Source organism: Manis javanica, chromosome 4 (genome assembly GCF_040802235.1).
Source record: "Manis javanica isolate MJ-LG chromosome 4, MJ_LKY, whole genome shotgun sequence".
NCBI lineage: Eukaryota > Metazoa > Chordata > Mammalia > Pholidota > Manidae > Manis > Manis javanica.
The window spans coordinates 138,039,674-138,056,732 of record NC_133159.1 but is presented as its reverse complement, the minus strand read 5'-3'; the positions used below and the strand labels follow the sequence as shown (position 1 = coordinate 138,056,732).

The window sequence follows — 17,059 nt, the reverse complement described above, 5'->3', positions numbered from 1 at the left end:
TGTATTTTTCAGTATTCTAGTATTCATATCTATAACTTTAATGGCTGTAAAATATTCTGTCAAGTTATACTGTTATTTAGTCCTAAGATTTTCTCAAGGTTTAGTAAAGTTGCCTCCTGGGTTCAGTTTGGAGAATCTCCCATAAAGTTTCCTTACTGTCTCAGACTGTATACAGTTAATAAAAGTGTATGTCAATAATTTAAATTTGATAGCATATACCTTTATATTTTTTTAGATCAGTTTCATTCTCAAAGAGCTGTTAAGATACTGTTCTAGCAAAATTTGTCTCACTTTTAGGTATGCATTACTGATGTGTTTCTGTTAACTCTGCAATTGACCATGTTTCTTTCCTCTCTCTCTTTATCTATCTCAGCTAAATGTTGCCAGCTACCTACAGATCATCTGCTTGACTGAGAATTTTAGAACAGATGTAAAAGACTTAGTAACATTGTTATCTGCAACTACTTGTGATATCAGAAAAAGTATCCTTTATTTACAATTCTGGATTAGAAGTGGAGGTGGATTTTTAAAGGAAAGACCATTAACCCTTTGTCGTAAGTTTATCTGTCTTAAAAGAAATGTCTATAATGGGATGCTATGTTAAAATATATTCTAAAAAAAGTATTTGTAAGATTGTAAAAATTTTGAACATCTAGTTATCATGTTGATCTTAAAAATTAACATCTCAAATATGTCGAAAAGTTTTATAAATATTAAATGTGGGTAAATAGAATTAAACTGAACCTGGAACAAATTGTTACTTATAAATTTATAAAAATATATTTTCTTATAAACAAATAGAATTATATTATTTAGCAACTTTCTTTTTTCCCTTATTAAAAAACATTAGTGATTTTTCCATAAATATTTTTATAGGACTTTTATTATAATTTCCCTTTTAGCTTCTTCAATAGTCTATAAATTCCATTTTTCCTAAGAATTTTATTTCACAAATGCTTTATTTCTTATTGTTCTTCAGTCATCATTACCCAATTCAAATAACAGACATTTATCGAGGACTTTCTCTGTGCCAGGTCTTGTGTTTACATGAATAAGACACAGTTCCTTTCCTGAAGAAGTTCATAGTTTGTGATTTCCATGCTCCATAGTTACAGTTCTGTAGTTACAGATCCTGCTCTGGGAAATACACAAATATTTAAATAAAGCCAAGGTGAAGTTCTGTAATATTAATCCCCTATCCGTTTTTTCTTTGATTAGTTCAAAATTTGAATATTCTTTTTCGAAGTAGACAAACCTATATAATTAATTCAATGTAAGTTAGTAGCATTAATTGTTTCTTAGAAGTGAATATGATAAGCTCTAGACAATATCCTGTTATAAAAAACAAATTAGTAATAAGTATCACCATACTACTGGATGTAAAATGCTATACCAAGAACTTTCAAAGACAAAAACTAAGTGTAACATTGTTTCTTTTCTTGAAGATCTTAACAGCATTTCATTCTTTTCTTTTTTGAAAAACGCAGATACACACTCATTGGAAATTCGAACAGTGCAGTATATAAAATAAAAAGTAAAAGACCCATTTCTTAAAGGTAGCCACTGTTAGATCTTTATCAATGCATACAAAAATATTGTTACCTACTAATTTAATCTATACTCTAACAAACTGTATATATTGTTAAACAATTTGCTTTTTAAAAACTTGATGGTTTGTTAATATGTACAGTTCTGTCCCTCTTTTTCATAGCTGTGTGCTATTCCATAATATAGAATGGAAATGACATGATTTAATCAATCATTACCTATCAGAGGACATTTAAGTTATCTTCAGTTTGTCATTAATGTATACAATGAGTATCTTAATATATATATCCTGATCACATCTGTGAATACATCTGTCATAGAGAATTCTATAAGTATGGTTGTTGGGCCCACAGCTATTTACATTTTGCATTTTGATAGGTATTGCCAGGTTACCCTCCAAAGATAATCGTACAGAGTTATGCTCTCACAAATAGTTTATGATGGCTCATTTATATATAGCTCTTACAAAACTAGGTTATTAGTTCTTTTGCCGGTTTAAGAGGTGAAAAACAAATATGCATTTTAATTTGCATTTCATGATCACTAGGGAAATTGCGTATCTTTTTGTGTTTATTAAATGCTTGTATTTCTTTGACTTGCCTGTTCACAATCCATGCACTTTTTTTTATTGGATTGTCTCATAAACTCACCACCACCATCCCACTTAGCTAGTGTTTGCTAGAGATAATGGTAGTATTGTATTTTATAAATTAAATACATTTGTGGAAAAGAAGAAAAGGAGGTATAGGTCCTATAGATGCCTAAGGGTCTTAGCTTTTAAATTGTTTGCTACAATTTGTTTAAAATATGGATAGCTAAGAAAAATATGGATAGCTAAGATTTTCTTTTATTAATTTTGTAGGAGGAAGTGGCAGAAATGTACAACTTGTTTCCTCTGAAGAGGACCCTGATTCCAAAAATAAGACTAAAAATACTAAAACAAACCTGATAGACCTTCCCAAATGTGATACTGGCTGTGCTGAGACCTTGTTTGGCCTTAAGAATATTTTTTCTCCCTCTGAAGACTTAATTTCATTTTTAAAGGTATTTTCAATGTCTCATTTAAATTTATGTTCATTTTCATCTTCCCAACCCTACTGCCTTTTGGATGTTAATGTCAAATTTGCCTGTAATTTTTATAGGCTTCTGGTTTCTGATTTTAACACACATTTGCCACATTGACAGATGGTATATAGGCATTGCTTTAAATGCACATCACAGGATTTAGAATAGAACTTAGAAATGTTTTAGATTAAAAAGACAATTTCAATTTCAGAAAAGTAGTTTTTAAATAAATGAACTTGTTTTGAATTGGGGCACATGCTAAATATTAGATAATTCTTTATTTTATTTTTAATTGATATATGGACATATATTAAGTTTCAAGTGTACAACAAAGTGATTTGACAATTACATACATTCTGAAATGCTTACCATAAGTATCTGTCACCACATAAAGTTATTACAATGTTGACTATATTCCATATGCTATACTTTCATCCCCATGACTGATTTATTTTATAACTGGAAGTATGTACCTCTTAATCTCCTTCACCTATGAGAATTCAGTTCTTCAAACTGACAGTCTAAATTAATTTTTTTAGATTCATGGTACTATTTTGATGTATTATGGGGGTGTAGGTTAATAAAATTATGAAGGGTAGTGACCCATTTCTTTCAAGATAGAGTAAGGATGACACTATATTCATGTGAGTGGAAAAATGGTCAGACTATGTATATACTGTTATAACTTTTTTTCCTCAAAATTATTTTTCAGCACAAAATCAGAACAAGGGAAGAATGGCATAAACTCATCCAGCTCCTTACAGAATTCCAAATGCGGAATGTAGATTTCTTATATAGTAATCTTGAGTTCATTCTACCATTACCTATTGATGTAATTCCAGAAACAGAAAACTTTTGTGGTTCATCAATAAATGTGGATACCAGGGCAGCTACAAAAAATGTGAAGCGTCTTGTTAGGAAACATTCAGAAGCAAAGAAGACATTGAAAAAGTCACAAAAAAAGAAACATAAGAGAAAGATGGTAATTCTAGATGACAGTGACTTATTTGACACTGCACTAGACTTTTTTGATGCATCTAGCCTTTCCCCTGCATCTTGTTCCTTAAATTCAGAAGAAAGCAAAACCAGAGACAAAGAAAGCAATTCAGAGACAAAGAAACCAAACGAATGTTTAGCGTCTAACATTGAATCTATTCCTTGTCCTCAAACACCAGCAGAAAAAAAATGTTCTGCCCTTGTTTCTCACTGTTTAAATTCTCTCACTGAGTTCATGGATAACATGTCCTTCTTAGATGCTCTTTTAACGAATGTAAGGGAACAAAAGGAATTTGGTAAAAACGACTTTAGTTGGACAAACGGAAAGGTTAAAAGTGGTCTTTGTGATGAGTTTAGTCTCGAGACTAGTGATGGATGGACTTCTCAAAGCTCTGGAGAATTAAAGGCAGCTGTAGAAGCTCTCAGCTTTACTAAATGTTCAACTACTATTTCAAAAGCATTGGAAACCTTGCATTCTTGCAAGAAATTAGGAAGAGACCAAACAAAAGAACTCACTTTCTGTGTTTCACAAAAGCGCAGCAATGTGTACTTTAGTCAATCAGCGGCTAATACAGAGTAAGTTATTACTTCCTTGTACTTTTCATTTTTCAATATAAAGGGTAAAGGGAAAATTATTAGCTTTTTCTTACTAATTTTGAAATACTGAACTTTACTGATCATTGTAAACCCTAATATTAATGTGTCATCTAATGAGACAGTTCAGGAGACCAGCCTGATTTCTGGGAAGAGAAAGAGTGTGAGATTGGGGGGCTAGATTTGGGGGATTGTTGAATGACAGGAAAAGGATATTGGGTTTGCTGTCGCCGATAGCAGGTAGCCATTAAAGAGTTTTCAGTATAGGAGTGGTTGATGTGTTGAAAATGATACAGGAAGTTAAGCTGGAATCTATCTAACCTAGTCTACACCAGAAGGAGGAAGAAACAGATGAGAAGCTGGTTGTGTTTGGGATTGTTGCATTTTTGGAGCATTGAAAGTAAAAAGTAATGCATTACTTTTAATTTACAGCAGTGTGCGGAAGAGGGTAGCAGTCATTAAAAGTGTATTTTCTAGCCGATCACTTCTGAACCTGAGTAATAGGCAAGCTAGTATAATTGAATACTTGCCAACTCTTCGAAACATTTGTAGGACTGAGAAGCTAAAGGAACAAGGAAAAAGTAAAAGAAGGTAAAGCCTCTATAAAAGTGACATTTCAAATAGCTATTTCAAGATTAAGAAATATTCTTATATAATGGAAATATTAATATTAAACTATTTTTCCTTGTAATTTTGACAGATTCTTGCACTATCTTGAAGGAATTCATCTTAATATTTCAAAAGAGACTGTGAACACTTTGGCATCTGGCTTCCCTTAATATTCCACATTAACCATGCCTTTTATGGATTGTTATGTGGTCCTTAACATACATTTTTTATTGATTTTCATGGAAGTGTTTATTTTTCTTCATGTACATATAAAAGACTATTTGTATATTTTTCATTAGTGTGAAAATATTTAAACTGAAAGAATTTGGGTTATAAATTGTATTTATGATTGTAGTTTTTTTCAGAATTTTTGTATTACCTGATTTATTCTGTTTTGGAGTGTTCTTGTATGTAAATGCACTGTTTGTGAAAGGGAGAGTTCACTAAGATATTTCTAAGGATGTTTCAGTGCTAAACTAATACAAAATTTTTCCCTTTCCTGCTACCCTTAATCCATCTCTTTCCAACCAAGTATTAGTACTCTGTCAAGTTGTAAATACAAATTATGTAGGGGATAATATTTTTTTAAGTAAGTTTTCACAATCCAAAATACAAAATTGCATATATAGTATGTAAGAAAACTAAGGAAGAAATTATGCTGCATTTTTCATAAGGTAAGATCTTGCTGATAAATTTATTTTTAGTGTACTCCTCTAGTGTATTTTACCATTGAATCATTGAGTGTTGACAAAGTAAAATCAGGATTAAGAATTGTAGTTTTCATGAATCTTCTTTAGCAATCTTACATATGTAATATCTTGTATATTTGCCAACTCAAACGATTTGCCATGTTTATTTCACTTGTATTTTTATATGTGATGTTTTATTTCATAAAGATATTCATGATGTTAATATCTGTTTGGACCAACTGCTATTCATTAAAATTGTAACAGAAAGATTCTACTATAGGGTGTCTACATATTAACCCCTTCCACTTAAGGTTATGTTTTTGGAGAAAGTATATGTTTATAATTACAAGATTTTAAAATACCACATTTCACTTAAATCATTTTTATAATCAGGTGTATCTGGAAATAATTTCCTGTTTCAAGTGTTTATATTATATATTAGCTGAACATTCATTACATTATCTGAATTGTATTTTCACCTCAAAAATAAGGATCCTAATTTTGTTCAGTTGAAGAATATAGCTGTATACCTGTTTACAAATGTATATATGAAGATATATGCTTTTACCTCTTATTTGTTCAACCTACCTTTTCTTGTTTTTAATGTTTTTATTGAAATATACTTGTATATTATAGTGGTTTCATATGTACAGTATAGTGATTCAACAATTACATACATTAAATGCTCACCACCATAGTGTAGTTACTGTCACCAATAATATTACAGTATTATTGGCTATATTCCTTGTGCTGTGCTTCCATCCCTGTGACTGATTTATTTTATAATTTGAAGTTTGTACTTCTGCCTTTTCTTGTATTTATAGTATATTGATTTAAAGGCTGAGGCTTAAAGGTGATATACAATATTTAAATAGGAGTCCCAGATGTAATCATCTGGGTAAATATGGATATTTATAGGTTTGGATATAGATTATATCTTATAGGTTTTGTCCCTATGCAAAAGAGAATAAGATCTGAAGCCTTCTTTTCTTTTTTTAAGTATACAGATTTGTTTTTTCTATTGAATACAAGAGTTGACTACCTGTAGAGCATTTACATGTTAATTTGGTCTTTTATTTGTAGAGAATTCTGATAATACTCATTAATTGAAGAATCAGAGTAAAATGACTCCATGGAATTATATTTAAATGATCAAAAATCAGGAAATAATGGGGATATTTTCCTCTCTAATGGGGAAACATTTAAATCTTTTAGGTTTAGCATGATTTGGAGAAAAAAATTTTTCTCAATTCATTGTCTTCTAATTGAAGTATAATTGACATATAACCTTATGTTAGTTTCAGGTAGACAACATAATGATTGGACATTTGTACACATTGCAAAATAATCACAATAAGTTAAGTTACTATCTGTCACCATAAAGAGTCACAAATTTTTTTTCCTAAGGATGAGGACTTCAAGGTAACTTTCTTAGCAGCTTTCAAGTTTGTGATACAGTATTATTGACCATAGTCACCATGCTGTATATTACATCCCCATGACTTTTTTTTAATTAATTAATTTATTTATTTTGTCGTTGATCTACAATTACATGAAGAATATTATGTTTACTAGGGTCCCCCCTTCACCAAATCCCCCCCCACAAACCCCATTACAGTCACTGTCCATCAGTGTAGTAAGATGCTGTAGAAAACTACTTATCTTCTCTGTGTTGCACAGCCCTCCCCATCCCCCCCCATTATACATGCTAATCGTAGTGCCCCCTTTCTTTTTCCCCACCCTTTTCCCTCCCTTTCTCCCCAGTCCCTTTCCCTTTGGTAACTCTTAGTCCATTCTTAGGTTCTATGATTCTGCTGCTGTTTTGTTCCTTCAGTCTTTCTTTGTTCCTATAGTCTTTGGGTTTGAGGTGAGTCTCTTGTAAGCAGCATATTGATGGGTCTTGCTTTTTTATCCATTTTGTTATTCTGTGTCTTTTGATTGGTTCATTCAATCCATTTACATTTAGGGTGATTATTGAAAGATATGTACTTATTGCCATTGCAGGCTTTAGATTCATGGTTGCCAAAGGTTCAAGGTTATCTTCTTTAGTATCTTACTGTCTAACTTAACTCACTTATTGAGCTATTTTAAACACTGTCTGGTCATTCTTTATTTTTCTCCCTTCTTATTCCTCCTCCTCCATTCTTTATATGTTGGTTGTTTAATTCTGTGCTCTTTTGTGCTTCCTTTAACTGCTTTTGTGGGTAGTTGATTTTATTTTTTGCCTTTAGTTAGTATTTGGTTGCTCTGCTTTCTTTGCTGTGATTTTATTTTCTCTGGTGACATCTGTGTAGTCTTAGGAGTGCTGCCATCTAGAGCAGTCCCTCTAAAATACCCTGTAGAGGTGGTTTGTGGGAGGCAAATTCCCTCAACTTTTGCTTGTCTGGGAATTGTTTAATCCCTTCTTCATATTTAAATGATAGTCATGCTGGATACAGTGTTCTTGGTTCAAGGCCCTTCTCTTTCATTGCATTAAATATATCATGCCATTCTCTTCTGGCCTGTATTGTTTCTGTTGAGAAGTCTGATGATAGCCTGATGGGTTTTCCTTTGTAGGTGACCTTTTTCCTCTCTCTAGCTGCCTTTAAAACTCTGTCCTTGTCCTTGATCTTTACCATTTTAATTATTATGTGTCTTGGTGTTGTCCTCCTTGGGTCCTTTCTGTTGGGAGTTCTATACACTTCCACGGTCTGATCGATTATTTTCTCCCCCAGTTTGGGGAAGTTTTCAGCAATTATTTCTTCAAATACACTTTCTATCCCTTTCTCTCTCTCTTCTTCCTCTGGTACCCCTATAATATGGATATTGTTCCTTTTGGATTGGTCACACAGTTCTCTTAATATTGTTTCATTCCTGGAGATCCTTTTATCTCTCTCTGCATCAACTTCTATGCGTTCCTGTTCTCTGGTTTCTATTTTGTCAATGGCCTCTTGCATCTTATCCATTCTGTTTATAAATCCTTCCAGAGATTGTTTCATATCTGTAATCTTCTTCCGGACATCATCCCTTAGCTCTTGCATATTTCTCTGCAGCTCCATCATCATGGTTATGAGCTTTATTTTTAATTCTTTTTCAGGAAGACTGGTTAGGTCTATCTCCTTCTCAGGGTTTGCCTCTGTGATCTTGGTCTGTATCAATTTCTTCTGCCTTTTCATGGCGATAGATATTGTGGGGAGCTGGCGCATGTGTTGGGTAAGAGAGAGTCCCTTCTTGCCAGTTTATGGCCTTCCTCTCCTGGGAAAACAGTGGCCTCTAGCGGCTTGTGCTGGGCAGCTGCATGCAGACGGGGCTTCTAATCTTGCCTGGCCGCTATGGGGTTTATTTAGCTCTGCAGTTGCTGTGGGTGTGGCCTGCCTTAGACTGTTTCTCCAATATGGCAGAGCCACATTGGAGGGGGAACAGGAGGGAGGCTGTTTATCACGGTGAGGGGCCTCCGTGCTGCGCTGTGGGGGTTTGGGTGCCCAGAGTTCCCCGTGATTCCCAGCTGCTGGGCTAACTGTCCTGGGGCACTTCCGTCCAGCTGTGGGGTCCCTGTCCCTTTAAGACTTTCAAAAAGCACTTGCTTTTCTTTGTCCCGGGTGCGCCGGCTGCGGGGTACCCGCTCACAGGTCTTACTGTCCTGTTTCCCTAGTATCCAGCACCCCACACATGCACTGTGTGTCTGCACTCTGGTGCAGATGGCTGGGGCTGGGTGTTTAACAGTCCTGGGGTCCCTCTCCCTCCCTGCTCCAACTCCTTTCCTCCCGCCGGGAGCTGGGGTGAGGGGTGCTCGGGTCCCGCTGGGCCCGAGCTTGTATCTTACCCCCATCGCCAGGTGCTGGATTCTCATGGGTGTGAATGTAGTCTGGCTGTGATCCTGTGTCTTCTGGTCTCTCTTTTAGGATTAGTTTTATTTGTTGTATTTTCAAAAATATATATGGTTTTGGGAGATTTCCACTGCTCTACTCACACCGCCATCTTGGTTCTCCCTCCCCCATGACTTTTTATTTCCTAACTGGAAGTTTGTACCTCTTAATCCCTTTCACCCATTTTGCTCATCCCCCCCCACCCTTCACATCCCTCTCCTTTGGCAACCATCAATCTGTACTCTGTATCTATGAGTTTTGTTTTATAGATTCCACATGTAAGTGAAATCATACAGTATTTGTCCTTATATGTCTTAATTCACTTAGCATAATACTCTCAAGGTCCATCCATGTTTTCCAAATAGCAAGATTTCATTCTTTTTATGCCTGAGTGATATTCCATTGTGTGTGTATATGTGTGCATATCATGTCTTCTTTATTCATCCGTCAAGAGGACACTCACATTGTTTCCGTAGCCTGGTTATTGTAAATATTGCAATGAACACAGCTGTGCATGTATCTCTTTGAATTAGTATTTTAGTTTTTTTTTGAATAATTACCTGAAGTGGAATAGGTAGATCATATGGTAGTTCTATTTTTAATTTGAGAAACCTCCGTACTATTTTCCATAGTGGCTGCACCAAGTTAACATTCCCACCAACACTGCACAAGGGTTCCCTTTTCTCTACATCTTCTGTAACACTATTTCTTGTTCTTTTGCTGACAGCCGTTCTGACAGGTATGAGGTCTCATTGTGGGTTTGATTTACATTTCCCTAATGGTTAATTATGTTGAGCATCTTTTCGTATGGCTGTTGGCCATCTGCATATCCTCTTTGAAAAAATTGTTCAGATCCTCTGCCCATTTTTTAATAGGACTTTTTAAATTTGACTGTTTGACTTTTTTATGCTGTTGAGCTGTGTGAGTTCTTTATATACTTTGGATATTAATCCCATGTCAGATTATATGATTTGCAAATATCTTCGCCCAATCAGTATGCTGCTTGTTATTTTTTTTATTTTGGTATCATTATGTACAATTACTTGAATAACATTATGTTTACTAGACTCCCCCTATTATCCAGTCTGCACCACATACCCCATTTCAGTCACTGTCCATCAGGGTAGTAAGATGCTATAGAATCATTACTTGTCTTCTCTCTGTATACTGCCTTTCCCGTGTCCCTTCCCCCTCCACCCGCTACATTTTGTGTGCTAATCGTAATGCCCGCTTTTCCCCCTTATCCCTCCCTTCCCACCCACCCTCCCCAGTCCCTTTCCCTTTGGTAACTGTTAGTCCATTCTTGGGTTCTGTGAGTCTGCTGCTGTTTTGTTCCTTCAGTTTTTCTTTGTTCTTATACTCCACAGATGAGTGAAATCATTTGATACTTGTCTTTCTCTGCCTGGCTTATTTCACTGAGCATAATACCCTCTAGCTCCATCCATGTTGTTGCAAATGGTAGGATTTGTTTTCTTCTTATGGGTGAATAATATTCCACTGTGTATAATATACCACATCTTTATCCATTCATCCACTGATGGACACTTAGGTTGCTTCCATTTCTTGGCTATTGTAAATAGTGCTGCAATAACATAAGGGTGCATATGTCTTTTTCAAACTGGGCTCCTGCATTCTTAGGGTAAATTCCTAGGAGTGGAGATCCTGGGTCAAGTGGTATTTCTATTTTTAGTTTTTTGAGTAACCTCCATACTGCTTTCCACAATGGTTGAACTAATTTACATTGCCACCAGCAGTGTAGGAGGGTTCCCCTTTCTCCACATCCTTGCCAGCATTTGTTGTTCCTAGTCTTTTCTATGTTATCCATCCTAACTGGTGTGAGGTGATAATCTCATTGTGGTATTAATTTGCATTTCTCTGATGATTATTGATGTGGAGCATCTTTTCATGTGCCTGTTGGCCATCTGAGTTTCTATTTTGGAGAAGTGTCTGTTAAGCTTCTCTGCCCATTTTTTAATCATGTTAATTTGCTTTTTGTTTGTTGAGGTGTATGAGCTCTTTATATAATTTGGGTGTCAACCCCTTATCAGATATGTCATTTATGAATATATTCTCCCATACTGTAGGATGCCTTTTTGTTCTACTGATAGTGTCCTTTGCTGTACAGAAGCTTTTTAGTTGATATAGTCCCACTTGTTCATTTTTACTTTTGTTCCCCTTGTCCAGGGAAATATGTTCATGAAGAAGTTGCTCATGTTAATGTCCAAGAGATTTTTGCCTAAATTTTTTTCTAAGAGTTACTGTTTCATGACTTACATTCAGGTCTTTGATCCATTTTGAGTTTACTTTTGTGTATGGAGAGAGAGAGATATCCAGTTTCATTCTCTTACATGTAGCTGTCCAGTTTTGCCAACACCAGCTGTTGAAGAGGCTGTCATTTCCCCATTGTATATCTATGGCTCCTTTATCATATACTAATTTTCCATATATATGCTTGGGTTTATATCTGGGCTCTCTATTCTGTTCCACTGGTCTATGAGTCTCTTCTTGTGCCAGTACCAAATTGTCTTGATTACTGTAGCTTTGTAGAAGAGTGTGAAGTCAGGGAGCATATTCCCCCTGCTTTATTCTTCCTTCTCAGGGTTGCTTTGGCTATTCTGGGTCATTTGTCGTTCCATATGAATTTTAGAACTATTTGCTCTAGGTCATTAAAGAATGCTGTAGGTATTTCTGATAGGGATTGCATTGAATCTGTAGATTGCTTTAGCCACAATGGCCATTTTGACAATATTAATTGTTCCTAGCCAAGAGCATGGGATGAATTTCCATTTATTAGTCTCCTCTTTAATTTCTTTTAAGAGTGTCCTGTAGTTTTCAGAGAATAGATCTCTCACTTCTTTGGTTAGATTTATTCCTAGGTATTTTATTCTTTTAATGCATTTGTGAATGGAATTGTTTTCTTAATCGACACGTCCAGCCGCGCTGAGTCGAGCAGGTCCTGAAGTGCGGAAGGGGGGCGAAGAAAACAAAGACAGAAAGAACTGGGAGGGCTGACACTCCTGCGTGTCGCCAGCAAAGCTTTATTAGAGTCCAGAGTATTTATACAGCAAATAGGCACACTATCCCAGGAAATAGCATTATCCAATAAACAATCAAGCACACTATTGACGTCAGCGGTAACAGGGCAAAGGTAGGCACAGCAGGGCTCCTTCAGTTGCTCATGGAATGCGTAAACAGGATGTTCTTTGTTCTCCATTCCTGCCACATCAGCAAGTGGGGGAAGGGGCATCAGCCCGCTCCCCACACTTAATTTCTCTCTCTGCTAGTTCATTGTTAGTGTATAGGAATGCCACAGATTTCTGTGTATTAATTTTGTATCCTGCAACTTTGCTGAATTCAGATACTAGAACTAGTAGTTTTGGAGTGGATTCTTTAGGGTTTTTTATGTACAATATCATGTCATCTGCAAACATGGACAGTTTGACTACTTCCTTGCCAATCTAGATGCCTTTTATTTCTTCGTGTTGTCTGATTGCTGTGGCTAGGACCTCCAGAACTATGTTGAATAAAAGTGGGAGAGTGGGCATCCTTATCTTGTTCCCGATCTTAAAGGAAAAGCTTTCAGCTTCTTGCTGTTAAGTATAATGTTGGCTGTGGGTTTGTTGTGTATGGCCTTTATTATGTTGAGGTACTTGCCTTCTATACCATTTTTTTAAGAGTTTTTATCATGAATGAATGTTGAATTTTTTCGAATGCTTTTTCACCATCTGTGGAGATATGTGATTTTTGTCCTTCTTTTTGTTGATGTAGTGGATGATGTTGATAGATTTTCTAATGTCATACCATCCTTGCATCCCATGGGTCATACCATCCTTGCATCCCTGGGATGAATCCCACTTGATCATGGTGTATGATCCTCTTGATGTATTTTTGAATTCAGTTTGCTAATATTTTGTTGAGTATTTTTGCATGTATGTTCATTAGGGATATTGGTCTGTAATTTTGTTTTGTGGTGTCTTTGCCTGGTTTTGGTGTTAGAGGCATGTTGGCCTCATAGAATGAGTTTGGGAATATTCTCTCTTCTACTTTTTGGAAAACTTTAAGGAGGAGGGTATTATAGGTCTTCACTAAATGTTTCATGAAGTTCAGCAGTGATACCATCTCATCAAGTGTTTTGTTCTTAGGTAGTTTTTTGATTACCAATTCAATTTCTTTGCTGGTAATTGGTCTATTCAGATTTTCTGTTACTTCATGGGTCAGCCTAGAAAGGTCGTATTTTTCTAGAAAGTTGTCCATTTCATCTAGATTATCCAGTTTGTTAGCATATAATTTTTCATAGTATTCTCTCATAATTCTTTGTATTTCTGTGGTGTCCATCATGATTTTTACTTTCTCATTTCTGATTCTGTTTATGTGTGTAGACTCTTTTTTTCTTGATAAGTCTGGCTAGAGGTTTATCTATTTTGTTTATTTTCTCGAAGAACCAGCTCCTGCTTTCATTGATTATTGTTTTATTCTCGATTTTATTTATTTCTGCTTTAATCTTTATTATGTCCCTCTTTCTACCAACTTTGGGCCTCATTTGTTCTTCCCTTTCTAGTTTCATTAATTGTAAGTTTAGACTGCTCATATGGGATTGTTCTTTACTGAGGTAGACCTGTATTGAAATAAATTCCCCTCTTAGCATGGCCTTTGCTGCATCCCACAGATTTTGTGGTGTTGAATTATTGTTGTCATTTGTCTCTCTGTATTGCTTAATTTCTGTTTTTATTTGGTCATTGATCCATTGATTATTTAGGAGCATGTTATTAAGCCTCCATGTGTTTGTGGGCTTTTTTGTTTTCTTTGTGTAATTTCTAGTTTCATACCTTTGTGATCTGAGGAGGTTGGTACAATTTCAATCTTTTTAAATTTTCTGAGGTTCTTTTTGTGGCCTGGTATATGATCTATTCTTAAAAATGTTCCATGTGCACTTGAGAAGAATGTGTATCCTGTTGCTTTTTGATAGTGTTCTGTAGATGTCTGTTAGGTCCATCTGTTATATGTTGTTCAGTGCCTCTGTCTCCTTACTTATTTTCTGTCTGATTGATCTGTCCTTCAGAGTGAGTGGAGTGTTGACATCTCCTAAAATGAATGCATTGCATTTTATTTCCCCCTATAATTTTGTTAATATTTCTTTCACATATGTAGGTGCTCCTGCGTTGGGTGCATAGATATTCATAATGGTTATATCTTCTTGTTGGACTGACCCTTTTATCATTATGTAATGTCCTTCTTTGACTCTTGTGACTTTCTTTGTTTTGAAGTCTATTTTGTCTAATACAAGTACTGCAACTCCTACTTTTTACTCCCTATTAGTTGCATGAAATATCTTTTTCCATCCCTTCACTTTTAGTCTGTGTATGTCTTTGGGTTTAAAGTGAGTCTCTTGTAGGCAGCATATAGATGGGTCTTGTTTTTTTATCCATTCAGTTACTCTATGTCTTTTGATTGGTACATTCAGACCATTTACATTTAGGGTGATTATCAATAGGTATGTACTTATTGCCATTGCAGGCTTTAGATTCATGGTTACCAAAGGTTCAAGGTCATTCCCTTACTATCTAGCAGTCTAATTTAACTCACTTCATATGCTATTACAAACACAACCTAAAGGTTCTTTCTTTCCCCCTTTTTTTTCCTCAATTCTTTGTATGTTATGAATTATATTCTGTACTCTTTGTCTATCCCTTCGGTGACAACTATTAAGCCTTAGGAATATGTCCATCTATAGGAGTTCCTCCAAAATGCACTGTGGTGGTGGTTTGTAGGAGGTAAATTCTCTCAGCTTTTGCTTATCTGAAAATTGTTTAATCTCTCCTTAAAATTTAAATGATAACCTTACTGGGTAGAGTATTCTTGGTTCAAGGCCCTTCTGCTTCATTGCATTAAATATATCTTGCCACTCCCTTCTGGCCTGTAAGATTTCTGTTAAGAAGTCTGATGATAGCCTGATGGGTTTTCCTTTGTATGTGATCTTTTTTCTCTCCCTTGCTGCTTTTAAAAATTTGTCTTTATCCTTGATCTTTGCCATTTTAATTATTATATGTCTTGATGTTGTGTTCCTTGGGTCCTTTGTGTTGGGAGATCTGTGCACCTCCATGGGTTGAGACTTAACTCCTTCCCCAAATTGGGGAAGTTTTCAGCAATTACCTCCTCAATGACACTTTCTATCCCTTTTTCTCTCTTCTTCTTCTTCTGGTACCCCTATAATGTGAATATTGTTCCATTTGGATTGATCACACATTTTTCTCAATATTCTTTCATTCTTAGAGATTCTTTTTTCTCTCTGTACCTCAGCTTCTATGTATTCCTCTTCTCTAATTTCTGTTCCTTTTACCATCTCTTCTACTACATCTAATCTACTTTTAAATCCCTCCATTGTATGTTTCATTTCAGATATGGAATTTTTTAATGATTGAGTCTCCATCTTAAATTCGTTCCTGAGCTCTTGAATATATTTCTGTGCCTCCATGAGCATGTTTATAATTTTTATTTTGAACTCTTAGGAAGATTGGTGAGTTCAGTTTCATTTGGCCCTTTTTCTGGGGTTTGTGAGATTTTGGTGTGAAACAGGTTCCTTTGATGTTTCATATTTCTGTGTGGTGCCCTCTAGTGTCCAGAAGCTCCAGTCTCTGGAGCTGCTCTGCCTCTAGAGTGAGGTTGGGGGATTTTAGGGGAGTGGAGCTGGTGCCACAGAGTAGGAAAGATCTGTTTCCTGATTCCCGTCTGCGGTGCCTGTCTCCAGTGTCAGCGCCAGTGGTCCAAGCACGCAGGTGTAAGCCTTTGTGCTTTACATCTCTAGCTGTTGCAGGCGGAGCCTCACTCTGGCTGGCTTGATGTTAGCACAGTGACTGCTGGTTTGCAAACCAGTGCTGGGAAGCTAGGAGGGAGGGGCAACAGGCTGCATATCACAGTGGAGGGCCTTGGAGCTTTGCAGCAAGCCAGGGGGATGGAGCGCCTGCCTGAAGCTCCTCAAAGTTCCCAACCAGCTGGGCAGAGCGTACCCATATAACCTTGTACAACTCTCCCTTCTCCCGTGCAGCAAGCTCCGTGTAAACCCCACCCCTTCAGCAGCCCTGTCACTGCTAGGAAGCCTCTCAGACTGTCTGCCTTTCCTCTGACACAGAGTGTCCGGGTGGATCCCTTCCTCCACAAACAGCTGGAATCTCAGTCTCTCAAGCACTCTGCCTGTCCAAGCTCCCCTATATCCAGAGCACCGCACAATATAAGTTTCTGCTCACAAAGCAGATCTCGAGGACTAGGTGTTCTGCAGTCCCAGGCTTCCACCCCCTCCCAGCTCTGTTTCTCTTCCTCCCGCCAGATTAAGGCTTTTGTACGTTACCCTGTTTTGTGAGGTCTGCTCTGTTCGTGATGTCTGTATGCAGTCTGATTCAGCCTTCTTTCCTGTTGCTGTTTTAGGGTTAGTTCTATCAATTAACTATATTTTTGTACTATTTGTGGTTTTGGGAGGAGTTCTCCCTTCTCACCTCTCATGCCATCATCTTGAATGTATCGCCTTTTTCTTTTTTTTTTTTATGGTTTCCTTCATGGATAGAATTTTTTAGTTTGATGTAGTTCCATTTGTTTATTTTTGCTTTGGTTTTGGTGTTAGATCCCAAAAAGTACACCAAGAATGATGTGAACAAGTTTACTGCCTATATTTTTCTCTAGGAGTTCAGTGGTTTCTGCTCTTACATTTGTATTTTTAGTCCA

The 17,059-nt window shown here is 36.3% G+C and overlaps 1 protein-coding gene across 2 annotated transcripts in view; it reads left to right on the top strand.

Annotated features, from left to right (window-relative positions):
• Positions 1-5,728, top strand: part of ATAD5 (ATPase family AAA domain containing 5) — a 53,759-nt gene extending 48,031 nt beyond the window's left edge. The window contains exons 19-23 of one of the 2 annotated variants that reach the window (XM_073235120.1): positions 374-554; positions 2,411-2,592; positions 3,326-4,185; positions 4,639-4,794; positions 4,904-5,728. In XM_073235120.1, the coding sequence (XP_073091221.1) occupies positions 374-554; positions 2,411-2,592; positions 3,326-4,185; positions 4,639-4,794; positions 4,904-4,982 (1,458 nt within the window). In that variant the 3' untranslated portion in view covers positions 4,983-5,728. Of the gene's footprint in view, positions 1-373; positions 555-2,410; positions 2,593-3,325; positions 4,186-4,635; positions 4,795-4,903 lie in introns of both variants that reach the window. The other variant, XM_017677618.3, reaches the window with a different exon arrangement.
• The last annotated feature ends 11,331 nt before the right edge of the window (positions 5,729-17,059 follow it).